The 27,200-nt window shown below is 39.6% G+C and overlaps 1 protein-coding gene across 3 annotated transcripts in view; it reads left to right on the forward strand.

The window, feature by feature from the left end:
• The first annotated feature begins 5,599 nt into the window (after positions 1–5,599).
• DDX10 (DEAD-box helicase 10) overlaps positions 5,600–27,200 on the forward strand; it is a 161,126-nt gene continuing 139,525 nt past the window's right edge. For all 3 annotated transcript variants that reach the window (XM_066175800.1, XM_066175799.1, XM_066175801.1), the window contains exons 1-9: positions 5,600–5,822; positions 10,133–10,193; positions 10,439–10,569; positions 12,216–12,374; positions 12,819–12,939; positions 14,082–14,271; positions 16,322–16,448; positions 17,730–17,892; positions 19,232–19,316. In XM_066175800.1, the coding sequence (XP_066031897.1) occupies positions 5,637–5,822; positions 10,133–10,193; positions 10,439–10,569; positions 12,216–12,374; positions 12,819–12,939; positions 14,082–14,271; positions 16,322–16,448; positions 17,730–17,892; positions 19,232–19,316 (1,223 nt within the window). In that variant the 5' untranslated portion in view covers positions 5,600–5,636. The remainder of the gene's footprint in view (positions 5,823–10,132; positions 10,194–10,438; positions 10,570–12,215; positions 12,375–12,818; positions 12,940–14,081; positions 14,272–16,321; positions 16,449–17,729; positions 17,893–19,231; positions 19,317–27,200) is intronic.

Here is a 27,200-nt window from a genome sequence, read left to right on the forward strand (position 1 = left end):
CCCAAGAAGAAATGCATCTGCAAATTTATATTTGTTTCATTGCTGGGAAACAGCTGTTCATTACTAAGAGGAAAATACAAGCTCCCAATTACACCACACAATATTCTTCGTAACAACTGACTGTTTATCTATCACAACCAACCCATTTGCTCAGACCAGGAATTATTGAAACAGTGATTCAACTGTGCTTTCGAAAATCCAGCGTAACTCTCAACTTCGAAAATATAATTTCTTGGTGGCCTTTTATTATAGGGCTACCCAGTGCAGGAAAAAACAATTCTATGGGTTTTCTTAAGTTTTTTTTCCTCAACTCTGTTTCTTTTATTCCTTGCTCTCCATCCCAAACAGCTACTGTGACTCCTTTTTAGAGTTGCTTACCCTGGGTCTGCAGGAGAGTATTGAAATTTTTGTTTTAAACTGAGAGCATTGCTTTTTTTCTCAGCCTGCAGTACTCAGACTAATACCACTTGGCTAAGCTGAAATGGAGTCCTGAGACCATGGGCAGGAGTTGAGAGAGACCCTGGGGGAGGCTTAGCAGGGACAATAAGGTCCAATAGTGCTCTCAGGGCCCTCACATCTACTCTAACACCCATTTCTTCTCTGAACAATTCTGTCCATTACTCCTAATAATGCTCATTCTAAAATCATTTTAGAGTGATTTTTCTTTTTCCAAGAGAGATTACCATTTTTCTGTGTCTTATTGTACATCCTTTGGATGGATAAAATTTCACAATAATGTCTGATAGGAACATTACCCCTGTTAAAAATAACTTACAAATCTGACTGCCATTTCCATACTTTTTCCAAACTCTTCTGAAGCTACATTGTAGCAGTGCAAATATTACATTGAAGATCCATCCTTTCACTGTAGGTGTCTCATTCAGAGGCAGTCAGGCAGAATATTCTCACATGCTTTCCTCTCAAATCTCCCGAAGCACAGCAAGTAAGCATTGGAAGAGTTTTGAGAGCCTCTTGGTTGAAGAAATTCTCCTAGCATGTGGCGGTTCCATTGAGAAGGACTTTAGTGGTATTTCACTGACAAATGGTCCTTCTGGGGTCACTTCCTCTGTTTGCTGACTACTTCTTTAGGTGCATGATAAAAATTATATTGAAAAATGGAAAGTAAGCAGGTTAGTATAAAACAATCAAGAATTTAATACGAATGCCAAAGTTTAACTTAAACACATCCAGTGATAATTAAAAAAAAATATCATCAAATAAAATCAACATTTACTTATCCTAAATTCCTGCAGAGATTTGCAGAGAAAATGTTTAGCTGAGGTATGTGGTATGTGAATGAGAGTATGTGGCTGCATGAGGCATCAGGAGAAATGGTACAGCAGGAGTGCAGGGAGTGATGCACTTGCAACAAGTCAACAGATTACGACCCAGCACGAAATGCAGGAAAGAATATAGAAAAGAATAGGAAATTGGCAAGATTTGGGTGTTGGGCCAACTGTTCTAAATCCTTGGCATGAAGAAAACCCCATGAAACACAGAGCTACATCAGTGTGGTACAGCTCAGGTTGGCCATGAAGTTTTCTCAGGGGAGAATATGAAGGATACCAGAGATTGTGAACCATTGTCACCATTCAGGGTGAACCCAGACGAAGTGACAAGGGCTTGCTTGTTAGGGCACGGCAAGGACTGACTGCTCCGTAAGAGGCAGGATCTCAGCCTGGTAACACAGCCCCTGAGTGAGGGAGCAGGGCATGCTCACAGGTGGCAGCTGTGGTCACCAGGAGTCCAACTCATCAAACACGTCTGAGGCAGGTTCACGGTCAAGCTGGAAAAATCAATTGCCTGGTCAGGGACAGAATGAGGATGAGAATCAGAATCAGGATGAGGTCTGGTGGCCATAATCAGGGTCAGACACAGTCACTGATGACTGGGCATGTTGACCGTGACAAAGCAGGACTGAGGTCAAGCCAGGAAGTCATTCTGCAGCTCTGGGTCCCCGTCAGTGGGGTCTACGGCCACAGGAATGGCTGTGGCTCGGGACCAACATGACATATGACATAACTCAGACAGGGCCCGAAGCTGCAGGGTGGAGCTGTGCCAGGGTGTAGGAGGAGGACTGAGCTGAGGCTGGTCAGGGCCATTAAGGTCTATGAGTGCCCTGAGGGCTCTGACCTTGATACTTAGCGCCCCATGTCCTCCTCACCATAAATAACTCTTTTGAAACACACAGATGTTTGTGCTTATGAGTAGGAAAGATTGAGCATGCATGAAAGTGAAATCTATGGAGAATGAGTGTTCCTGAAATAGGTCTTGTTTAAAGTGAAAAATTGCTGCCTTCTTCTCTGTAGTCATGCATTGGGCCTTGTTGCTTTTATTATTACAGCTATATTCCCTTCATTTCTTCAAATTGCAAGAAAACAACTCTACTTGGATCATTTATTTGAATCATTTATCATCTCTCTCAATCTCAGAGGGACCTCTGGTTTTGTCACAGTTTTAGGATAGTACTCTTACAAGACAACTGAAAATTTAAATGTCTTGTTACAAATTTCACAAGGTAGAATTTGTTCCTGTTTAAAGGGAAACTTCTACAAACCCCTGCCTTTTTCTCAGGCAAGCCCCTCAGGGTGAGAGGACACCCGAGAAATTAGAAGGGCAGTTCCAGAGCCCTTGGAGGCTCCCAGACCTCCAGCCTGGAGCTCCATCCAGCATTTTACCTTGTACTGTGGGACACAGGACAAGGCCCTTTTGACTTTCTGTTTTCCTTTCCTGGTATATGGACCTCTTGGCTAATGAGCAAATTAATTATTAAAAAGCATCAGCATACTTTCATGCTTCTCAGATACTTTTCAAAGCATTCATGACAGCAGCATAAAGAGTTGTTTAGAAGCAGGACAGCAAGATACTATTTTCCTTTTTGGTTTTTTTTTTCATTGAGGATTTATGTCTGTCATGACTCACAGACCACTGCTGCTGTTCTGTTATGAAAGAGGTGAGCCCTGCAGGCAAAACACAGACCAGGTGAGCAAAGACAGCATGTCCAAACACAACACTTTTACTGTACATTTACTTAGGAAAAGAGTAAACTTAGTCCAGTGCTGCAACAGCTGGAACTCTACACAGGAGGGTTTTTTGCTCGTTTGTTTTTCTATTATGGGCAGACATAAAATGCTTAAACTGGCAGCTGAGACGTGTGACAGTCTGACTATGCTAGACTGGGACTTTGTTTTGTATGTCAAGGTAATGTGCTGTAACTGTGGGAAATATGAGCCATCCCCCAAAGCACATCCTTTGGGGTGGTTCAGCATCTCCTGCAAGCAGCTTTTTATCATGTAGTTTCGGACAAAACCATTTTTGTTTCAAGAATAAAACCTTCAGTATACTTACTTATTCATCTGCACAGCAATAAACCCCTAGAAAAAACCCATTGCATTCAAAGCTATACCTGGGAGGAGAGATCTCTCACGGGCATATTTAAAGGAGATTTTTCCATTCCCTCCTGAAATTAGTAACTTCTTGGATTTTAAAGGGAAACCAAACATTTCTATGATTATAGGTTTCCCTGATCTCAAGGAGGAGGAAAAACATCTTTCAGTGATACACTCAACATATGTATGGCAAAAGTGGAGCTAATTAAGAGACACTCCCTTTTCCCTTGGCTTTCTGGAATTCCAAACCCTCATCAGAGACAGCAATTATTTTAGGAGTCTTTCATTGTTCCCCTCATCAACGTGTTTACTTCCGTCTCATGCCATTGCATAAATATGTTAGTAATTTTCTCTTCCTGATGTGGCACAATAATTCCACAGCCTGGTTTTGTTTTTAATTCTATGTGCTGATGAAGTACTAAAACTGACTCAGCAAATTGTTTCTGACTGCTGAACAACTGCAGAGAAATGCAGACCTTCCCACTGGGAGGGGTTAAAAAGGGGTGAATGTAAAGATAGCGTAATATAAATCTGCAGGTTGGCTAAATCTAGTTTGTTGAGAGATATGTGACTCTTATGGACACCAGCCTTACACCATGCAGCGTAAAACAACTCTGCAGTTTTCCCTGTGACTTTCTGCTAACCCTTTGCATAGTTCAAGGCTCTGAGCCAAGGCCACTAAGACTGACTACCGCTGTATTATGAAGGGTCAAAGCACATGCCAGAGCTTAAACCCAGCACCTTAAACATGAGCCTCTATGTCTTTCAACTGAGTTTTGGTTTTTCTAAATTTGTCATTTTTTCCCTGTAACAAATGAGCACATAAAGCATTAACATCCTTGCCACAGAACTCTTCCTCCTGATTCCAGCTTCAGAGGACTCACTCCAGCTCTGGGGTCCTCAATACAAGAAAGACATGGACCTGTTGGAACAAGTCCAGAGGAGGCCATGATCAGAGTGATAGAGCACCTCTCCTATGAAGAGAGGCTGAGAGAGCTGTTTAGCCTGGAGAAGGCTCCAGGGAGACCTTATAACAGCCTTCCAGTATCTAAAAGGGTCTTATGACATCAAGCTGAGCAGTGTGGCTGACACACTTCAGGGATGGGATGCCATCCAGAGGGACCTGGACAAGCTTGACAACTGGGCCTGTGGGACTTTCATGAGGTTTAAGTGCACCAAGTGCAAGATGCTCCACATAGGTCTGGGCAACTCCCAGGATGAACACAGGCTGGAAACAGATGGAGAGCAGCCCTGCTGAGAAGGACTTGGGGGTGCTGGTGGGAGAGAGGCTGGACATGAGCTGTCAGTGTGCACTCACAGCCCAGAAAGCCAAACGTGTCCTGGGCTGCATCCAGAGCAGCGTGGGCAGCAGGGCCAGGGAGGGGATTCTGCCCCTCTGCTCTGCTCTGCTGAGACCCCACCTGCAGTGCAGCATCAGCTCTGGGCTCCCAGCACAGGGAGGACAGGGACCTGCTGGAGCGGGTCCAGAGAAGGGACACCAGGATGATTAGAGGGATGGAGAATCTCTCCTGTGGGGAAACGCTGAGAGAATTGGGATTGTTCAGTCTGGAAAAGAGGCAGCTTTGGGGTGAAGACCTAATTGCCGCTTTCAACTACCTGGAGGGGGGGGGCTGCAAGAAAGCTGGAGAGGGACTTTTCTCAAGAGCAGGTAGTGATAAAACAACGGGGAATTGATTCAAACTAAAAGAGGGCAGGTTTAAATTAGACATTTGGAAGAAATTCTTCACTGTCAGGGTGGTGACGCACTGGCACGTATTTCCCAGCGAAGCCGTGGATGCTGCATCCCTGGAAGCCTCCAAGGCCAGGTTGGATGGGGCTTTGAACAACCTGGTCTAGTGAACGCTGCCCCTGCGCAGGGCAGAGGGGCTGGAACTGGGTAATCCTTAAGGCCCTTTCCAACCAAATCCATTTTATGATTCTGTGATCCCCCCACACCACCACATTGCTGAGGACATAACTGACACCAGCACTAAGCAATACCCCTTTTCTATTATGGCTTTATTTTTTTTTTTCCTTTCCGTTTTACAACCTCTATCCCAGCGTATTTTCCTTGCTGCGGCACGAACTCATTTTGTTGGGCGCTACCCCACAAACCGCGACTTTCCCGCAGCACTCCCGCCGGGGCGGGGCGTGCCGGCGGCGCGGCCGGAGTGACGCGCTCCGCCTGCGCCCGCCCCGCCCCGGCCCGGCCCTGCCGAGCGCGACCCACGCGGGGCGGCGGGCAGCATGGGCCGGCCGGGCGGCGGCGCGGCCACGGCGGCCACCATGGACCCCGTGCGCAGCTTCGAGCGGTGGAAGAAGAAATACACCCGGCGGACGAAGAGGCTGCGGCTGCAGCGCAAGGAGAGGAAGCGGCCCGAGTGGCAGGTGGAGCGGGAGAACATCGGCCGCCTGATGCAGCGCTACCCCGAGGTACGGCCGCGCCGGGGAGCGAGGGGCTGTGCGGGGCGGGCGGGCACGGCGGTCTGGGAACAAGCAGCTCCTCTCCTCGTGCGGCGTGTGTGTGGATAGAACTGGGAGGAGGTGGGATGGTGTCCGTGTGTGGGTCCTGGGCAGGGCTGTCGGTGGTGCCTGTAGGCAGGAGTTTTTTTGGGTGACGGTGTCCTATGGTGGGCAGAGGGCTTTTCCTGTTCGAGGTAGAGATGTCCTGTTCGTTTTCCCCAGGCAGAGGAGGCGAGGGGGCCAGTAGCCGCAGTTCCAGTGGTTCTGGTGGAGGTGACTGGACGGGCTGTGGAGCGGGGGGCAGTGGGACCCTCGGGCGGGGGAGTTTGTGGTTAGGAGGGCAGCGAGGAGGAGGAGGAGGCTGAAGCAGGTGGTTGTAACCAGGGGCACATGGCCCCTTTCACCAAGTAGTGTGGATATCTCCGGGTTGGAGATAAGACACATTTGTCTCCATAGAAGACGCACGACAGGCAAACCATCAGTATGAATGAATGTGTTGTTTAGCCTCAAGCCAGGAAATAGGTGTTTGAATGCGACACCTGAAGTGAGTGATGTTGATTTTGTCACCCAGATCCCCTTGAATTCCTTTGGGAGACAGTCGGCTTTGGAATCGCGCTGAAAGCACTGTAATTGTGAATAACGGGTTAGATGTGTGCTGCCTGTGATGCTGCTCTGCCTCCTGCCAACTTTTGCTGAGTTTGCAGGGCAGTTGTACTTGGTTATGCGGCACTTGGCACAGCTGGTGGTATTGACTTTTTGGTGGTTGTAATTTGATTGAGCAGAAAGTAATGACAAGAGGTATAGAGGGAGCATCTGTTACCGTAAAGAGGTCATGTTAGCTCCATTAGTTAAGATTCGGCAAGTTAGTATTCTTGAGCTTCACTGGATCATTTGCACTGCTGTTTGAAAGCAAATGGCATGTTCCTCTACTCTACTCCTTGGCTATGTCAATGTCTATAGATGTTTCCATGTCACTAATGTGACTGCACATGGGTCTGGTTCTGGCCATGGGTTCTGTGTCACTGGGCAGCTTGGGGCAGCAGAGGTAGGGATTGGATAGTGTGGAAGGTTGTGTTTGTGTGTGGTTTTAGATGTTGAAGGAAAGAAGCTTGTAACATTCAGGCATGCTTTCGTCAGAGTTAAGAAAGAGTAAACATATACTTGTATTAGGATAGTTCTGAGGGTTCATGGTCTCATTTCTGCTGGAGTTTTGCTGTCCTTTTGCTCTGGGATTCTTTTGCCTGTGAGCGTATGGTTGAATGCCCGCCTAATTTTCTCTCTTCAGTCCTTCAGATACTCTTTTCTGGTCCCTGATAAGGTTTTCCACTGGGTGTCCAGTGTTTCTTCTGTATTACCCTGGATCTGGTTAAAGTGGGAGTAGGAAGTGTGAAGTGCCATGTGCTTGGATCTTCAGGGGTCTCCAGTGAGTTCTGCAAGACGCAGATCCCTTAGGGACAAGGGAAGTAGAAAGTTCTTGGGTAAGCTCCTCTCTGTGAAGAGCAGTGGCTGGGGGCTCTGGCACACAGGGTGTGCGTGGGTTAGGTTTACACGTGCATGGGATAGTGGTGGAATGGCTGATGGATGCAAGATGATCCAGCTTGGCCTCCTGTCCATAATTTCCTGTGTGAGAATGACTGCAGTGAATGAACAAGACAAAATTAATAATGAAGACTCAACCACTATGCTTTGTTACTGGATTTTTTTTTTTTTATTTGTTGACATGTGATGGCAAGTGTGTGGCAGCATAGATGAAAAATGTGAAATTTAGTTTCAGTGTTTCCATATCCTGGGAGCATTTTCTGTGTCATATGTTCATAGATAAACTGTTTGCTGTTGATTCAGTGACTTTGTTGCCTGACTACCTGGCCATTGATAGAGATGGTCTTTTCCAAACGGTTGTGCTCATGAAAAGCATTAGCAACCTAACTGATGGGCTGGGGAGCTGTTTGTGAAAAATCCTTTCTAGTCTGCTCAGTGTGAAATTAGTTGAGTTAGATAAGAATAGCATTTGAAGTATTTGAAATGAGCTGGCTGCTCTCATATGGAGGTGGTTAGAGAGAGCTCACGGTTACAGGTTCCCAGCAGATGAGCAGAGGTAGTAACTTTGGACAGGGAAACAAAGTAGAAGTTGGTGATGTTTTCAACTGATGCATGTAGATGTGGGATAAGACTATCAGAAGATCTGCCTCAGACATCAGTCCTTCTTATGCCTTCCATTTGGACATGACTTAAAAATATACCAGCACCTTCGGAGTTTAAGGGTACTACAACATAACATTATTCAGCTCCTGAAAGTATGTAAGGCAGAGAAATAATATAGGAAACTTCTTGACGTGGCCTTTCCCAACATTCCTTGCTCTTTTAATACTGTTCTCACTTTTTTTCCTTGGACATCTTTGAAAGACCTAGGCTTATGCATGTAATGATTTTTAAATTGATTTAGAGAAGTTTAAGGTAGAATGGAAAAATATTTTCCTTTTTGATTAATACATCTGTTCTCACTGAGTCAGCTAGAGTGAAAAAGAAGTTGACTACTGAAATACTTTAATTATTTAGAACTATTTCAGATTGCTGCAATAACGCATTTGATGTAGCACAAACCTTTTAAAATCTATCCCTTTAGTTGCACATAATCGATTGCATGAATTCTCTTTTGATGTTAGTAAAATACATTTCCCTCCTGTAGGCCTACTGTTTTTCTATGCAGTGTCTCTTGGCTGAAATTAACCAGAAACTGTATACATCACTGAGTTGTAAATATTTATAAGACTGGCAATTACCAACTGAATTTGGAAGTACTTGTCAAGAATTGCAATTTATGAAAGTCAAAAAAAGATCTTTTTTATGGTGATTCTGGTTAGTTTTTTTTCCTTCCTCAAACTAATGCTTGGCAAGAGTTTAATTGCTCTATTAGGACACAGTGAAAGTTTGAAATCTACCTTGCAAGAGCTTTGCCTTGAAATGTGTCAAAACCAGGTTTTAATAAGAGCGTTATTACCTTTTACCTGTTTTTACCTCTTAGTTATAGAGATTAAATTCATGTAGTAAGTTACTTGTCTTGGTTTTACTGGAGAGAGCTAGGCTGTTGTGATTTAGATGCTTTAAACAGCTATAACCTCTCAGTTTTCTATAACAGGCAGAGGCTGTAAAAGGCTTGGTACTTCAAGGAGGTACAAGGCTGATCTGACAGCTCAGTAGCTCTTTATCTGAAGCCTTCTCTGGAATTGTTAACACAAGATGTCAGGAGGGTCTGAAGACTATTCTGCTTGGTCCCTGATTTGGGAGATTTCTGTTCAGCAGTTGGTTAGAGATAAACAATACCTATTAGAAATGCATGAGTTGTAAGCTCCAAGTTTGACATTTCGAAATCTCAGTTTATGGATTTTAGTCAGCATGCATTCAAAGCTGTATAGTCTACCTTCTTTTTCAGGCTTTATAAATACAGTAGTTTCTAATTTTTTTCTTGAGTTTTGTGGGTTTTTTTGTCCTGCTACAATTAATTGTGAACTTTGCCAGTGAAAGCTCTTCACATCTGGAACAGCCTGGAAAATACTACATTTTTTCCAAGAGCTCTACTTGTCACCTCATCTTTGTTGAGCAAACTCATAGTCTCATACACATTTTATTTGGGACTTTGTGTCTGTGTATAATTAACAGCTCTCAAATATGGGTGCATACAGAGAACTAAGTTAGTAGCTTTCAGGACCATTAACAACTACTTCAGTATTTTTATTTTTAACACTGTAGGACAGCTCTAAAAATTTAAATACACCAAGTGCTAGAGGTTGGTGAGTCTGGTGAGCTTCAGGACATAGGTGAACTCTTTTCCCAGTCTGGTAGATGTAATATTGCTGCAGCTCTGGATGCCCAAATACACCCTGCAGCAAGGATGAGCATATATTCCCAGTAGATCTCTGTTGGAATCTGAAAACCCAGGTCTGAAAAGGACATCTGGGCTCTAGTAAGGTGGAGACCAGGGGCCTCCTGAGGTTCTCTTCTGTCTAAATTGCTCTGTGATTTCATGATGGTCTGCACTATTCAAGTATATTATTACTTACTGAATAGTAAGTAATAATATACTTGAATATTCAGTAATAGTACTGAATATGGTAAATCAGTGGTTTAGATTAGGTCAAACTAGGATAGATTGCCTGACTAGCTAACTTGAATCAGGTCATACTGAGCTACTACATATTTATGTTAACACCAACTTGTGGAATGCTCTTCAGTTCCTCTCTTATGGTTGGATTGTAAGCATTGATTAACTTATTTTGTTTCAGATAAATGCAAGTGAAATCCAAAGATTTTCAGATTTTCCATTGTCAAAGAAAACCCTTAAAGGTGAGTATAGAACTTATCTTTGGAAAATAATGGAGGTAAAAGGGAATACATTGTTTATCTGCATCTGAATTTTTTTTTTCTTTAAACTAAATTTTAGGTAAGTATTGCCATATACAGCATTTTCTAAACAGAGAAATGCAGTTGTGGGCCAGACAAAATTAAATAGTTTTTTTTTCTTTCTTCTTTTTTTTTTCCTCTTGCCTTCCCACTCTCTCTCTTCTCTTTCCACCCCCTGCCAATACTAGGACTGCAGGAAGCTCAGTATCGTTTGGTAACAGAGATACAGAGGCAAACCATAGGTTTGGCTTTACAAGGTAAAGATGTACTTGGAGCTGCCAAGACTGGATCAGGAAAAACGTTGGCTTTTATTGTTCCAGTAAGTAGTTTGCATCCGTCTATTTTTACTCAAACCAAGTTACCCGTGAAATATTGATGTCAGTCAGCTTACGTTAGTAGATCCTGAGAGAAAAGTTAAAATTCAACTGATCTGAGTGTTTCAGGAAAGCCAAGATACTTAGGAATTGAATAAAGCTGCTTGAGCTTCTGAAAGAAGTGTATTTTTTGTGCTAGGAATATTCCATGATTTGAAAGTTTCATTTTCATCCTTACATTAGTAGACCCTGTGTGATTTAGGAAGTGCTTTGTTTTTCTTTCAGTAATGTTTTTCTGGCGCAGCTCTAGTTGTCCAATTTTTCTGGCATTTGAAAACTAGGTGTATGAAACAGAACAGTGGATTTTCAGTTCCTTAGATTTTTTTTAGATGACTGGTTTTCACTCCTTTAAAATGTTACAATTTGGATCTTATATAACAAAGTTAACCTTAGTGCTTGTGGACTTCTGTCAGCTCCTTAGAAATCACTTCTAAGTGCAAGCAGAATAGGTGGGATGAAAAACCCCATCATGGATGTGCATATCTGACAGTTTTACTCAAAGCATCATGATCTGCATTTCATTTCTTCAGTTTGAAAGTATAATTGGGACAGGTGCCTAAAGTGCATACATAAGTGGATACAAACACCAAAGGGGATAAATATTTTTATGGGGTCTCTCTGTGTTAAACATTACTCACGTTTTTGTAAACATAAATTTCTTTGGAGCCTATTACGTCAGCAACTGTGAGAACAGTAGTAGGTGCTTTGAATACCCTCTCTAGTAAAGAAGACTTATGCTTTATGCTGCTTTAAAAAAAAAAAAAAGTCTTATTAGTAGAGAATAAAAAAAGATGTGGGTGGCTTCAAAAGTCTTGTGAATTTGAGAAACAAGTGAGGTGATTATTATTTAAGACTAGAAGTACTTTGTTTTACAAACCTTATTTTAAAACAGTTTTAGAGAAGAGGGCTAAGAGAGGAGCTGAAGAGCTGAGGAGTAGAAAAAAATTAATTGTGCAAGTATGCTTACCCGCTCTCAGTATTTCGGAAGGCTTCAGATATTCATACCTGCAAAGTCCTTGTGTTAGGATTAGCTGACTAATACAGCGTTTCTGCAGTATGAGTTCATAAGAGGAGGAATAATCCTGGTGTGAGCTATATGGCAACTTTAGTTGGAATGCTCTGTATGTAATGTGTGGATAATACTGCTTCAAGTCTATGAGCCAGAATTAAAGTTTCAATAATTAACGTTCTTCTAGGTGCTCTTTCTGTTCCTGGTTCCCACAAAACCTTGTGAGCAGGGAAATTTCTCCTATTTTTCTACACTGGTTCCTATTATCACAAAAATGGCCTAATTTCAAGAATTTAGTAGAATAGGATTAATTGTGCAGTGAAATGTTTATGATTTTTCCACCCAGTACTATCTGTCATAGGTAGGTACTGGAGAATTTTGCTCCAGCAAGTATCATTACCATTAGTTGCAATTTATATTTCATCAAACTGTGTGAAATGTGCGCTGCTTCTTCGCGTCATTATTTTAATTAATGTGTCTTCATCTTTTTTTTTTTTTTTAATGACATTTTTTGTTTCCAATTTGTTGTTGCACATTTTCCTTCTGAGATTTTTGCGGTGATAAAGTGTTGATTTCTTTCAGGCTTTGGAGCTCCTGTATCGGCAGCAGTGGACTTCAGCTGATGGCCTGGGGGTTTTGATAATATCGCCTACCCGGGAGCTGGCATATCAAACCTTCAAGGTCCTGCGTAAAGTGGGGAAGAATCATGAGTTCTCAGCTGGCCTTATCATTGGAGGAAAGGTGTGTGTCCTCTCCTGGAGTTTGCTGTGGGGAAGCATAGCTGAGTGCTGTATCAAGTGCTAGTTTAGTAAGGAAACCGTGTGTTTGAAAAGTCAAGGAGGAGAGTAGTTAATGGGAACCTGTCAGTAACCCACTAATTTTCTGGTGTGTATACTGTGTCTTTTGAAGCATATTTAAAATCTTTTGAGTGTTCATGACTGGATGGACCTTCCTGCCAAGTCTTCCAGGACTATCCTGTTAATACAGATTGCTCTGAAATACTTCTTCCTCAAGCCACACGTGTGAGCATGCTGAAGAAGTGGTGGCATGTCTGTGGGAAGAGGAAAGGCTGCTCCTTGACTATTCTTTCTAAAAGCTGTTAATGGGTTAAACTGGTCTGATTGTCTCTGGTACTGGAGTTCTAGTCTGAGCAACTAGAGCTAAGCTGGGTTAACTCCATTTCAGGATCTGAAAGAAGAATCTGAAAGAATCCACCACATAAATATGCTGATTTGCACTCCAGGACGGCTTTTACAACACATGGATGAAACTTCATATTTCTATGCATCTGATCTGCAAATGTTGAGTAAGTTTTTTTAAGTACTTGAAAGTACTCAGGAATATATTGTAGCAGCTCATAATTGTGTGCAGCACTTCCTTGCATGAAGAGTTTATTCTTGTCATGGGATGTAGATGAAATGGCATTTAAACTTGCACATGTTTAAATTAAAATAGAAAACAGCAAAAAAAACCCCAAACCCTTTCTTCTGTGTACTTTCTCTGAAGCAGTTGCTGAGCATGCCTTCCTTAGGATGATAGAACAAGCAGGGGATTTAGTAAGGAACCCACACCCCAGTGTAGTGCCCCTTATAATCTGTTACATCTGTCTTTACTAATGCTAAACTTACCTTTCTGGCTATGGCTCTTGTATCTTTCCTGACGTGATAATAAACTAGCAATATAGGATATCCACTGCAGTGTGTGTATTTTGGACCAGTTCTAGAAAACATTTTCCTTTGTGTTTAAAGACAGATTTCTGCTTCTTTTATTTTTTTGTTTGCATTGTTACCATTGTTTGTTTTCATCCTTCCAGCTTGAACAAAAAATTTCAGTGTAATGAAAAGGTTTGCCTGCTACTAAGAACTGCATAATCTTTAGCATAGCTTGAGGAACTTAGAAGCAATTAAGAGGCTAATGAAGCTGATAAAATGTGAAATTATGCTTGCTACACTTAGTACAATTCATGGCAGTTAGACAAGAATTGCATTAAATCTAGGCTCTTTTAAATCTTTGTCTCTGTGCTACTTGTTTCATATCCTATATTTCAGTGGTAAATTCAACTTAGGTACAGGAGAGTGTTTTGCTCTGTCACAAATACTACAACAGTGTTTTACATTCTGTGCTTTTATTTCAGTAATAGGGCATGGAGTCTGTTTGCAAATTTCCAAACTTTTTACTTGTGATGCTGATCTTTTTGCTTCTTCATGTGAAACTAAGGGCTGTAGTGCATACATTATGGGAAATGCTGTGATTTCTGTTGCAGGTATTTTTAAAAGCATGTTTTATGAAGTACAGGGATAGCTAAAGAGATTCCTGTCATGTACAGTAGTTAATTTAATCTCTGCATTTTAAGTATGGATAGAATTTTGTGCCATATGGATTTAATGTAGAGTTTTTTAAAAACTAAATCTAAAACGAGTTTTTTCTCAAATTTTTCTTTCACTCCAGTTCTTGATGAAGCTGACAGAATTCTGGACATGGGGTTTGCTGATACAATGAATGCAATCATAGAAAATCTACCTAAGAAACGCCAGACCTTGCTTTTTTCTGCAACACAAACAAAATCCGTGAAGGATCTTGCACGGCTGAGTCTGAAAGATCCGGAATATGTTTGGGTTCATGAAAAAGCCAAATTCAGGTACGTTGGGATTTTTTTTTTTTTTTCTGGGGAGTGTTAGATAGTGATCCTATTTAGCTGCTTCTCTGACAGTTCCCTGAATCAGAGATTGTGTTGTGCATCCATCTCTGGAAGAGTGTCTGATCCTGCTGTGTGCCTTCCTGAAAGCAAGGAATTCTCAAGTAATGGGGGACTAGTTCTCACTGAATCACTACCAGGGAGGCTGAACCTGTGCTTGTCTTGATTCCTCAGGCAGCTTCTCAGACTGGAATTTTTTTTCCTCAGGAGGATGCTGCAGAGTGGATTATAGCCAGTGTCCTGGATCTAGCAGCACTCAGTTCTGGATAACTCCTTTTTTGTTGTTTGGCTTCCTTGCCTCCCATATGTGTGTGCTTACTGTGCAAAACCACCACAAATACACTTTGTCTGTGTGCCGTTTAAAAATCTGGCTTTCCAAGGACGTGCTTTCCTCTTGGGAATGTGCAGTGTGACAGTCTTGCTTGTGCATTCAGTATTAGGTGCCCAAAAGAAAGGATGTGGTGTTAGTAACTCCTGTGGTTTTCTGATGTGCTGTGTTTTCTGTGCATGTTTAGGGCTCTGGCCCTGTGTGCACAAAATAAATTTGTCCTGCCCTACAGTTTGGAGCAGGGTGGGAGACCTTTGCTGGAAGGGACGTATGTGATGGGCCATGTTCAAAAAATTTCATGTATCACTAAATGAATGTTGCTTTTTGGCACATAGTTTTCTTTTGAAATCCAAATGGAGAATGTTATTTTGCATTTCTGTGGGTTTGATCATCTGAGTGTCAAATTACTTATGAGCATGGATGATTCTTTTTCTGCTCTTCTATGGAATATGCATATATTTCTATCGGTAAGTTGCAGGAGGAAGGTAAAGCACAGAGATAAAAATGGCTTTCCTGGGAGCAAACAAGGAATCATCAGGAAAATGCATGGCAGAACAACATTGAATCTTGAAGAAGTTTTTACTATTTGATTTGATTATCTTGATATTGTACTGCAAATACCTTTTTTAATCAGTAATACTATCAAAGGCATCTTAAATAAACATGATTGCCAGAAAGGAAAGTGTGGTTAATACCCTCTTAGCAGCAGAGAATGTACAAGCCTTGTTTGTAGTCTTCATTTTGGCGACTGTCTACTTCACAGATCTCCCATGTTCGGTGAAGTCTATTTTAAAGCACGTTTAATTTTTTTAAATATTTGGGAGAATGCAATTAGATAACAAACCAATTAAAAAAAGAGAAAGGATTAGTTTGTTTTAGAATTTAATGCCTTAGGTTATTACCTTATAAAAGCAATTTCCTCTGAAAGACTTAGAAAGCAAAAAGTGCTGTGGAGTAATTCAAATTAAATAACAGAATAAAAACTGGAGGAGTCTCTTGTAATTTTATCCTCCCTAGTGACCACCTTTAGAAAGGTAATTTTGCATACCTACTGTCTGTTTAGGGTGAAGTAGAGGGTCTGTAAGAGGATGAGCATTTAGATGTGTTTCAAGGACAAACATCCCAAAGAACTTTTTTTGTTGTTTTATTTCTGCTTTTAAGAACAGAAATGTGAGTTCAGATGACAATTCAGGGCTTTAGAAAGTCACTTTGCATCTCAGTGTAATCAGCAGAAGTACATCAATGCTCTCTTTTTGTGCGTGAATAGACTCTGCTTTGCTTTGACATTGCCTTAAGCACAAATGATGCTTTAATAGGACTAATAGACAAAATTGCATTTTAAGTCAAGGCAGTTTGAATGTCGCTGCTTAGACATGGAAAGAGTTTGCCTTGCTGGAAGTAAATGAATTTAGAAGTAATGTCAAAAGTCATCTGTCCCTCCCCACTGGCTTTTAATAAGGGAATTGATGTAGCTTTCAAATGAAGCTGCTAAGACTTGTTTCTTAAAGTGGGAGAGCTTTCCAGCCTGATTCCTTTTCTTTTCTCCTTTTTCTGAGTATGTGTAAGACACTCGTGGTTAAAAAAAGGGTGAGACATTTCTGTGATTTATCTAAATTTACTTTTTTGGTGTGGGTTTGTTTGTTTGTTTGTTTGTTTCTTCTTTAGTACCCCAGCAACTTTGGATCAGAACTATGTTCTCTGTGAGCTTCAGCAAAAAGTAAACATGTTATACTCTTTCCTGAGAACGCATTTGAAAAAGAAGAGCATTGTGTTTTTTGCTAGCTGTAAAGAGGTATGGTTTTTTTTCTCCCTCCTTCTGCCCCAGAATTTTAAAACTAATAAAATGAAGATATTCAAATAGATGTCAGTGCATCAGAGAGGTGAGATTGTGGACTAATTTGCAAGAGGAAATTGGAGGAACAAAACATCACCTATCGCTGCATGTCATTCAGGGCCTGGCATCTAGGCAGTTCAGTGACCCAGGCTCAGTGCAGAAAGGTTCTGGAGACCTTAGTGTTCTCAGCCATTTTTGTGGTCTGCTGTTAAAAATGAGTGCTAAAAGTTAATGTCAGTAAGGCCCAGCTATTTCAGTTCTGTCTTTTGACATGTTTCATAGTTAGCTTACAAAGTATTTCAGTAATTGTACTTGTTTTCCTTACAAGCTTTTAAATCTAATCTGCCTGTTTGAGAAGGTATGATTGTGAAATAGTACAGGCAAAGGTTTTTCTTTACATAGCAAGTAATCCTTCAAATACCTGCTTGTGTAAGTGCCCTGGGACCATTCTGTTGAAGTTATTTGCACATGTTTGTTTGGCACAGGTATTTGTACCTATAACGACTGCATGTATCAAGTGATTTACAGTGCAGGTGTTGCTTGCTAGTATAATACAAGGCTAGTATTTTACAATAATTGACCATTTTACAATGGCCTAGTAAATATTCATTGCAATTCTTTCACCTGTGCAAGAGGTTGCAATATTTTTGTTGTTCTGCAGTTGACTGGTGAAGTGTTTGGCTTGATTGTACAGAAATTCTTGGAGCTGCAGCTGTTCCTGCAATATACACTGTTTTTGTTATTACTTCCTTAAAAAGATGCTACGTAGCAGCCTGCTGTAAAATAATGCTGCGTCATGGGTACTGTGGCTGAGAGTAAACAGGCTGATTTTATAAGAGAACCTGTTGAAATAGTAAAGTGGGACTGTAGGCTGATTGGAGTTGCAAGCATAAAACAAAACATCCCTCCAATACTGTCAAAAAGAAGTGCTTCTGATGGACTTTCCATACTTTGGTCCTTTGCATACAGTCTAAGTACTCACGTCCCAAGTTATTCTTGCTGTTACCTACTCAAGTTTTCTTTAGGAAATGCCATTGACAGCCATGGCAATTTTTTGCCACAGTTGCTTTTGTCTTTTAGTACCTGGTTGTGTAACAAGGTCTCAGCGTCTTTTTTCTCTGATGTGGAGAAAAGTTTATTTAATTTGATGTACCGTGTCAGTTGCTATATACACTGAATGTGAACTTAAAATGTTTAACAGTGCATGGTAATTCTTTTCCCCCCTGATTTGTTGGGTAGGTTCAGTATCTGTTCAGAGTGTTCTGTAAGCTTCAGCCTGGTCTTCCTGTCCTGGCACTCCATGGCAAGCAGCAGCAGATGAAGAGAATGGAAGTCTACACTTGTTTTGTTCGGAAAAAAGCAGCAGTGCTTTTTGCTACAGATATCGCGGCTCGTGGCCTGGGTAGGTTCCCACAGAAGCAACAGCTAAACCTTTTGAGGCTTCATCAGACATTATACTCTGAAGACTGACCCAGTTTTTGAAAAATGAAGCTGTAGTTTGCTTAGGAGCTCAAAATAGAGATGCTTCTTAGAGTTCTGCTGTTTCTTTACTGAAGAGGCCCACTTCATCTGTTCTTACTTTTTCTTTTTATCCCAGAGAAATGAGTGGTATGGAAAGGGTGATGTATTTGTTTACTACATGCTGTAAGGCAAGATTCCAGCAGTTTTAAGTATTTCTGATGTACCTGTATCATGTGGGTTATTCCAAAGGAATAAATGAAAAATTGCTGATGAAACGAATAAATGAAATCAATGAAAAAGGAGTGAAAATTTGCTAACCTACTGGTTGGTATGTGGAAATGGAAACCTGAAATTTTAATGTTTGATATATGAGTGGCATTGTAGGACTGTATTGATAAGGAGACGGAAAAACTAATGAGAGTAAAAAGAGTATTTTTCTTTGAGTTCTTAGAGGCATTTAGGTGCCTCCAAGACAACACAAAAGTCCGGTCATTCTATGAGGTAGCAAACTCTGTTGTTCAAAATGTGAGGTTTTGTCACTGTGTTACAAAAAGAAAGAAGGTGCTTTAAAAACTGAAGTCAGGGATGAAAACCAGTTCTCATACCTTCCATACTGCTGAAATCTCACCAGTAACTGTCTAATTTGGGTATGGTTAGTTTGGTTTAGAGTGTGGATTTAACTCTGGAATACAGCATAGCTGCAGATTTGGTTTGGAAGTAACACTTCAGTGCAAAGGATGCTGCTGCTGAGTGAAGTGCGGCAGTTAGAAAATGCCTATTATTAATACTATGCACAGTCAAGGCTGACTTTTGTCAGGCTTGGTCACCCCCTCCCATCTTTGAGAGGGGCTGCGGTGCTTCTGTATGTGACAGCTGAAGTGATGCAGTCTCACCACAGCTAACTTCAGACCCCAGTGGGGCAGGGTATTAACAGTGAGGGTGAAAAGTGGGTCAGGTATTGTTACATAATTGTTAACCATAGGGCGTTTTATCATCTCTGTGATACAAAGCATGTCTGTTCTTGTCAAGTGTGAAATCATGTTCCATTCATTGCACTGTCATAATTTAAGAAATGAACACACAATTAATTTAACTTTCTTTGATGAAGAGAATGATTGTTTATGTATGCTAATACATGCAACTTATTTTTTTTTAATTTCGGAAGTTGCACCTATTGTCTGTAAATGGGTCCAAATGATGGTTCTTTCAGGAGTTAATGCTCTTGAATAGGAGGGTTTGAGTCCAGTGAGCTTATTTGGTGTATGTTTTTCTTTACACAGATTTTCCAGCAGTGAATTGGGTCATTCAGTTTGATTGTCCAGAAGATGCAAACACGTACATCCACAGAGTGGGAAGAACGGCCAGGTTTGTTTTCACTTTTCATTAGTATTTTAATGTTTAAAATGAGATCACTGTAGGGACAGATCATTAGCTGAAGACTCTCTTGAAAAAAATGAAGATATAAATTAGAAAGAAAAAGGCTGTTATCACTAAAAGAACCTTTAGATTAGTTAAGAGCAATGATTTAAGTTAATAATTTCTTAGTGAGCTTCAGAGACTTGTTACAGCAGATATAATATCCCTGAGTGTTCCTTCTGATTAGGAAAGATTAATAGTGAAGAAATAGAAAACCTTTTTCTCTTGGTAGGATTGCCTCAAAGGATGAGTTAAGTGTGTTTGTGGGTGGAAAAGCCTGTTTTGCCGCTGTCATTTTTAGATAAATAAGGTTTTAGGCTTCAATTTCTTTGTGTCATTGAAGACTCTTCAAAAGAATGGAAATACTTCTTCCTCTTTTTAATTTGGGAGGAAGGAATCAAATGTTAATTACAGGTTAAATTTTTAATTTTCTAAGTCTTTTGTGGACTTATATTCTTAAACATAGCTTTAGTTAAAGTATTTGTGGCTAAGCCTTTATGATGGAAGGGAGTTACCCAGATACGCTGTTGAACACCAGGTCCTTCATCTCTGAAGTAGATTTTTGTGTGAAACAGAAGCTGTTACTGCATATAATTCAGGAGATCAAAAGCCTCATGCAATTATCTGAAGGATGAAATGCAAGACCTAGCATTATATCTTGTCTCTAATTTAATTTGTTTGTAGTAGAGCTGTAGTAGAGCAACTGCAATATAGGCAGTTGTCAAACCTAATGACAGAGCAGGTGCTTAAAATAGGATTTCAACACTACAAGATTTTGAGATCTGTGTTCTTGGATGAAAAGGCTGTAAATTTTGGTGACTGCACCATGAGTGCACTTCCAGCACTCTTTCAAAACGTAGATGTTTTAGCCGTATTTTCATTGTGACTGGTAACATTTCTGCCCCATTCTGTGTCTCTGCTCTCCATTTTCTGATCCTATAGAGTAGAAGGGAATGATAAATTATTAAATGACTTTGAAAAAAACCTGTCAATGAACAAAGTCAGTGAGTGTTGTATATAATTAGATAAAATATGTAGCTATTTTGCTAATTTAAAATTTAGATGTAATCTTATGCATACCAATTGAGAGAAAAACATAAAGGCTTGGTTAGAATTCCGTACTATTTTCTTTTTTGACTTTTATTTCTAGTCCTGTGTGCCTTCCACAGAAAGCTTTTAATTTTGTCTTTATGGCATACTGTCATCATGGAAGGAAAATAATGTATTTGGCAGTGTTTAATTGACAGTGTTTAGGATACTGGTTGAGCTTTTTCTGAGCCCTGTCACTCAGTTAAAGCACCTCCCTGGAGCTGTAATCCTCAGGCCTTTTCCCAATTCTCATTAGGAGCTGAGAATAACAATTTTAAGTAAGTTTAGCATGGGGAAACAGCTCTGCAAAGGTGTAAAGACAAACAACTCCCCTTTGTCATAATGCTTTTATTCAAATGTCACTCTGAGAGGACTTTAGTCTGGCAACCTTAAGGGTCTGTCTTCAGTGGCCTCTTAAGTACAGCTTTCTGTGATTGCTCAAGGGACAGATTTAGACAGAATATTGGTGCAGCGATTCTGTCTCAGGGGCTGTAAGCTGTGCTGGATGCCTACTGGGGTGTAGATTACTTTTCATTCTGTGTGAATTTTTCAGTAGGGAGACCTTACGGAAATTTGGAGTACATCTGAGCAAGTTGGGTGAGCTGGAGGGTGTTGGCTGACAGTGAAAGCAAATTCATTCTGTAGGAAAAGCTTCATGGTATTTTCTGTTTCCTAATCTGTTACAAAGATCAGCAGTTCTGCCTATACTTGGCGTTCATTTTTAGGAAACATACAGGCTGTATCCATCCTTAAGGTAAAAGAGTCTTGGAAGGAAATTTGTTTAGGAAATTTAATAGCATGAAATAAATCTTTGAAAATAAAATAAGGGAGATGTCTAATAATTTGAAGTAAATACCGTGCAATAAGTAAATATGCTAATGCAGTATTTGATGTGGGTAATTGAGAATGTACTTCTCACTGAAATCTGAGTGTTGACTAGGAAGCATCACTCGTTTTCAATAGCTACAGTTCGCATGAGAAGCTCGTGTTTCTTCTAGAAACTTAATGAAAATGAACTGAACTGCAATTTAGTAGTCCTCATTAATGAGGTTAGAGATAATTACAAATTTTCATGCATTATGACAATATAATTGCATAGAATGAAAGCTAAATTAAATATCTCATCTAATTAAGGGGCTGTGTTAAACTGTAATTAAAACTGGGATGCCAAATACTGTTTACTTTTGAAGTCAAATTATTTTGTGATATGAAAGTAAATATGAAAGGAAAGAAATTATGTTGGGGAAGGGGCTGGAAAATCTTTGGCTAACAATCATGGATCTGTTCCCACATGTCTTACAATTTTGCAAAGCTTGATCTAAGACTAGAGGTAACAGTTTAATTTTAAGTGGATAAGGCCACTGTGTTCCCTAAGAAACATTTCATTTGCATTTTACCCTGCTGAAGAACATAAATTGCAACTCCTGCATTTTTGATTTATGGTAGAGTAAGATCAAGCAAATCTGGGTGTAGTCCAGTAATGCTTTTACTCTATAGTAGAATTGACATATATTGAGTGGGGTTTTTTTTTAATAAACTTGAAAGGTATGCTACAATTGGAGTGACTGAAAGCTGTTTCTTCCAGTTGCTTTCCAAGTCTTCAACAGTTCACTGACAGAATTTCTAAAATACTGACAATATCATGGACAGTCTGGTAAATAATTTTAGTGTTGTTTTTGCCACACAATTTCTTAGAAAAGTCAGTGGTTTAAAGCACTAGATTACTGTGTTTCCTGTGGAATTTAGTTTCAAAAACTCTAAATAAAAGCTGCTTGTAGCAATTGCCTGCAAAACTAATTTCTTCTGGGTTTTAATTTCTATTGATGTCTTCTGTTCTGTAAAATATGAAGCCTATGGTTGAAAGTATTCTTTGATGAATTTTGTGAAACAAGTTACAGTGCCACTAGGGGACAGCAGAAGATAATAATTTTTGAAGCACCCTGATGCTCATTTTTTTTCCCCAACTGTTTTTCCAAACATAATGTCGAAGTTGTATGGCATGAAAAAAGTGTATAGGGACGTTTTTCTTCCAATCATGATTGCATTGGTGAGACAAGACACCAAAAAGTTTATTTTATGTTTTTAGTCATGCATAGATACCTTCAATTTTGGATGTACCTATATCCTGGCAAGTCTCAGTAATTAATTTCTTTCTTTCCTGGCATTACATTCATCCCTCCACTTAATGTTTAATTTTTTTTTTTCTTCAGAAGTGACTATTAAAAACTGCTGCTTGGGTTTAGTGATTTTTCTGTCATGAGTCTTTTTTTAAAGACACTGACATGTTAAACAGAATAAATATTTTTGTTCTGCAGTTTTTATCTGTGATATGTTCAGGGCTATATAAGATTTAGGTCTGACCGGCTCAGACTTCTGATGGTATTTAATCCAGCCTAGCTGATTAGATTTCTTCCATGCTTACACTGACTTAGGAAAGTAATTGTAATTTTGTTGTTGTCATTAAAGGGTGTGCATACAGGTATGCTTCTTTTCTTTTAGTAAATTATGTTTCTGAAAACAAATGGAATAATAAAAACTCCATCTTCCCAAAGCAGAATACTCTGTTACCTGCCGTTTTTATGGTGGCTGGTATGATGATTAGACTGAAAGAGGTATGACTAAAGACTTTTAAGAGGAATGTGTTTTTTGATGCTTTATGAGTACTGGAGAACACACACACCTGTCAAATTATGGACAGGTGAAAAGGCCAGGTCACAGATGATCTTATTCTGTCATGTAGTATAATCTTTCAAGCTCATTAATGCTCATTGGGGCTCTACTTAAGTAATTGCACTTTATATGTGTGAAAGTGAGACTAATAAGCCTTAAGGGTAATGTGGCAGTAAAGCATTTAAACGTGCGAGTGACTTAATAGTATCTTTTTCAATGGTGGAAGCTTGATTTTTATTTCTTTTTTTTTAATTGGGAAAAATATTTCAAGGATATGTGTCTTGGGTCCTGAAGAATCAGAACAGCCAAGACGACAATTCCTTGTTTTGATTTTTTTTCTATTTTTATTTTAAGACCAACTGAAACACTTTTAATGTTGTTTAAAAATAAATGCCATATTAAGACCATCTCATTATATTGCAGTCAAGTCATCATCCTAACTCAAGTTAAGTAAAAATAGCTGCCAGTGGAGGTCACAAGACATTGTTGACAGTACATTTAACTTGGAATTCACTTTATTAAATTTCTAAAATTAAACACTGTATCCTAGCTACATTCTGATAGTGGCCTCTGATGCTGCAGTTGTACTGACTGGCACAGTGTTATGCACTGGAATTCTCTTCCTAATGGAATGGTGAGAATGTTCCTGTGTACTGGCACTGAATGATTAAGTGGCCAAGGTTATTACCTGCTGGCGTGAAGCTACGCTGTGAGCTGGAATAAAAAAATAAATAAGCACACGTATTTTAATTCAGCAGAGTGGACACAGCTGCTTAGGGGAATGGATTGCTTCCAGTGTAGGCTAGAGGAGTCAACAACCTCCTAAGGCCTTTTGAAATCGGTTTATTCTAGGACTAACTTGGTAAGATTGGTGAGCCACAAGAACCAATAATGGTTCTTGTCCATTATTTCTTGTGACTGGCAAGCAGGGACACTCATCTAGCATGACTGAATGAAGGGGATTGTGGTTCTGTGGTAAGAGTAGAACCCAGATGGTTCTCTGAACTCATCAATATATATAAGTGGGCTACTTTCTCAGGATACTTAAAGGATATTAAATGGTGAGTGGAAAAGAAAAAATAAACTCAATCAATCTCTGATTTCATATCAAAGTTTACTGATAATTTTTTGGGCATACTGAACTATGGTCTATACAATGGAGAAGTAGAAGTGAACAAAGCATTAGAAGTGATCTAAAGTAAAACTATGAAATGAAGCCAGTTCACATTTTGTTGTTTAAATGCTTTGTGTGGGATGTCAGACTGTTCAGAACTCATGGGAAGAAGCTCTTTTTCTTGGGTGAATCGAGGACTCAGCAGTGAACCTTGGCTGTCTGCTGCATTGTTGAGCTGTGAATAGTCAAGACACTTTCTGGTCTCTTGTAATTTTTATTGGGCTGCTTTGGTAGGATGTGCTTTAGATGGTGCAGCTCGGTTTCAGATTGCAGTGCACACAGACCTCTTGTTAAAGATTCGTTGTTGTAAACAGAAATGTTACAACGAGAGGCCATTGATCATGTAGATGAGATAGAAATTCCAATACGCATTTATTTTCTGTGCTCATTTGTCATTTAAACAAAACAGAGGAGCAGATCACTGTGTTATGAAAGAAACCCAGCAGTGTAGAAGTTATGATAAATGGTAGATAAAAGTCTTCCTATTCCTGCCTGGAAAAATAATGTTTTCTTGGTTTGAAGCTTAGATTTTGCCAGTTCGCATTATGTCACAAGGCCCAGAAGGTAGTATGATTGGAACTAATGTTTTGCCTGAATTGAGCCTGATATCAGACCTACACCTGATACTTTGTTTAAGATACATATTTAGAAATAGTAGCTTATACAGTCAAATTTAATGGTTGAATTTTTAAACAAAATATGAATTATTGTACTTCTATGGAAGCCCTTAGGGGTAGATACGGATATTAGTTTCTCTTTGTTAAAGGATAGTGTGTGGGTGGACAGATTTATTTGTTATGTGTATCAGATCGAAACAGATCTGCTCAGAATAAAATTATCCATTCTGATATGTTTTGGATATATTTTTATAGACGTCTTATATTGTTCCATTACACAAAAAAGTGCAACACAGACAAATACCTGCATCAATTGAATGCTTTTTCCTTCACTACTGTAGTTGTTTTATAAAAAAATTTGAAAACAGTTTAAAAATTAAATGTAAAGTATATGATAGAAATAGTAGAACTTGACTCAATCTAACTTTTTTCCCAATCCATCTTATATTAAACATGATTGTTAGGTTATTAGCTAATAATTCACTACCATTTCTTTCAGTCATTGCAGGGGCGAGTCTTTGCTCTCGAAACAGGAGTCTGTGTTGCTCTTTGTATTTCACTCACCAGTTTTTCCACCTGATGAAATTATCTTGTTCTTGATCCTTTATGGAAACCAAAATTATGTGCAAAAATTTAAAGAACATTATTTTTGCAAAGTCAAGTGGTCCAGATTATTTCTGTTCTGTAAAGAGTGTGAATGGTGTGTAGTGAATAAATGATTGCCTTACATAGTGAATAACTTGGCTTCACTTCAGTGGAAATAATTATTCAATATTTTTGTATTTATAGTTTTGTAAGTATGTATGATAAACAAACAGTCCATTAGAAGAAGAGTGAAAATACGTAACTAGAGTGTATCATCATGCACATGCAAAAACAGGCACATTTACTGGGATTGGTTTTAATGCTATTCTCAATGCTTAACTTGTTGACCTTAATGTTTTGAGGAGGGCAGTCTCTTTCTTGCTTCGGGTAAATCTCTAGCAGATTTGACCTGGGTGAAAAAGAGGCTGTTGTGCAGTTGGTCTGGCTTCCCTGGTCCCTGATTGCCTTTCTCTGAAAGGATTTACTTTGGAGAGTTTTTGCAACACTAAACTATCTGAAGGTGGCTTGTTGGCTTGGAATGCAGTACCTTTGAGAATAGGATTAGATTTAAGCTCACAAGTTTTGCAGTGTTACCTTACTTCCTTCTGTGTCTTTTGACAGATGAGATGATAGCATGTGTTGATGCTATCCATTCTGGCCCAGTTAGGCTAAAATTAGATGTTTAATCAAGCCAACCTGGTAAAGTCCCATTCAAGTTACAGATTAAAAAAAACCCCAGAAAACACTTTTTTTTGAGTATGGTGGCAAATGTGTGATGTCCAAAATATATTAAAAAAAATTATAATTACGGTTCCTGCATGTTCATGTGTGGTAAATTCCTTCAAAAACATTATCACTTCCTGTATATTGCATTTTCTGTAATGGGAAATATTCCAATTCAAGAAACTCTTACGCAATTATCTTTATATCTGCAACCCTCCTCCCCCAAAATTCATGATTATCTCATCGTCTCAGTTTTCTCCTTTGCCAGTTTTTAAAATAGATTATTTTCTCTTGCCAAACAAAGCAGAAATACTGCCTTTAACTCTGGAAATTTGGCATCAACTTATGTCTTCTGAAATACAAATGTTAGGGAAACATGTTGTAATACATCTGTTCAAGACAACCTGTATAACATTTCCTATAAGGTCTGCATATCCATGCATCTTATCCTTACAGTTCCCTTTCCATAACTTTTTTTCTACTGGGTATTTGCTTTTACAGCAGAACGCTGGTGCCTGATGACCGTCATGAGATGGTTCCCATTCCTATTTTATTCTCTTATATATCAACCACAACTCGTATGTCACTGACAATTAAAATATGATCCATTTGACTGAATCATACATGACAATGGTCATGGCAAGGATGTAGAAGTATTCTGGATGTAGTTAGAACAAGCTCAATTCTAGCTGCATGGCCGGGTGGAATTGATTAACAACCACACCATGCTTTCATTTATTGCCTTTGTGAGAAAGGTAATGTTGTTTGCTTTAATAGTATTGCCTAGGGATATATGCAGTTGTTGACTGGATCTGATCAAGGATGGGTTAAGATAGGTTAAAATTAGGCAACAACTGAGTGTCTATTTGGCCTGCATGAAAACCATTTTTTCCTCATCTTCACTGGACTATTGCCATTCTGTTTGTTCATGTGTGATACCAGCTGTTGGCTCAGGGTGATTTTTAGCAGAAGTTA

This window comes from Chamaea fasciata, unplaced genomic scaffold (assembly GCF_029207755.1).
Source record: "Chamaea fasciata isolate MVZ Bird 193981 ecotype frontalis unplaced genomic scaffold, bChaFas1.0.hap1 SCAF_2, whole genome shotgun sequence".
Lineage (NCBI taxonomy): Eukaryota > Metazoa > Chordata > Aves > Passeriformes > Sylviidae > Chamaea > Chamaea fasciata.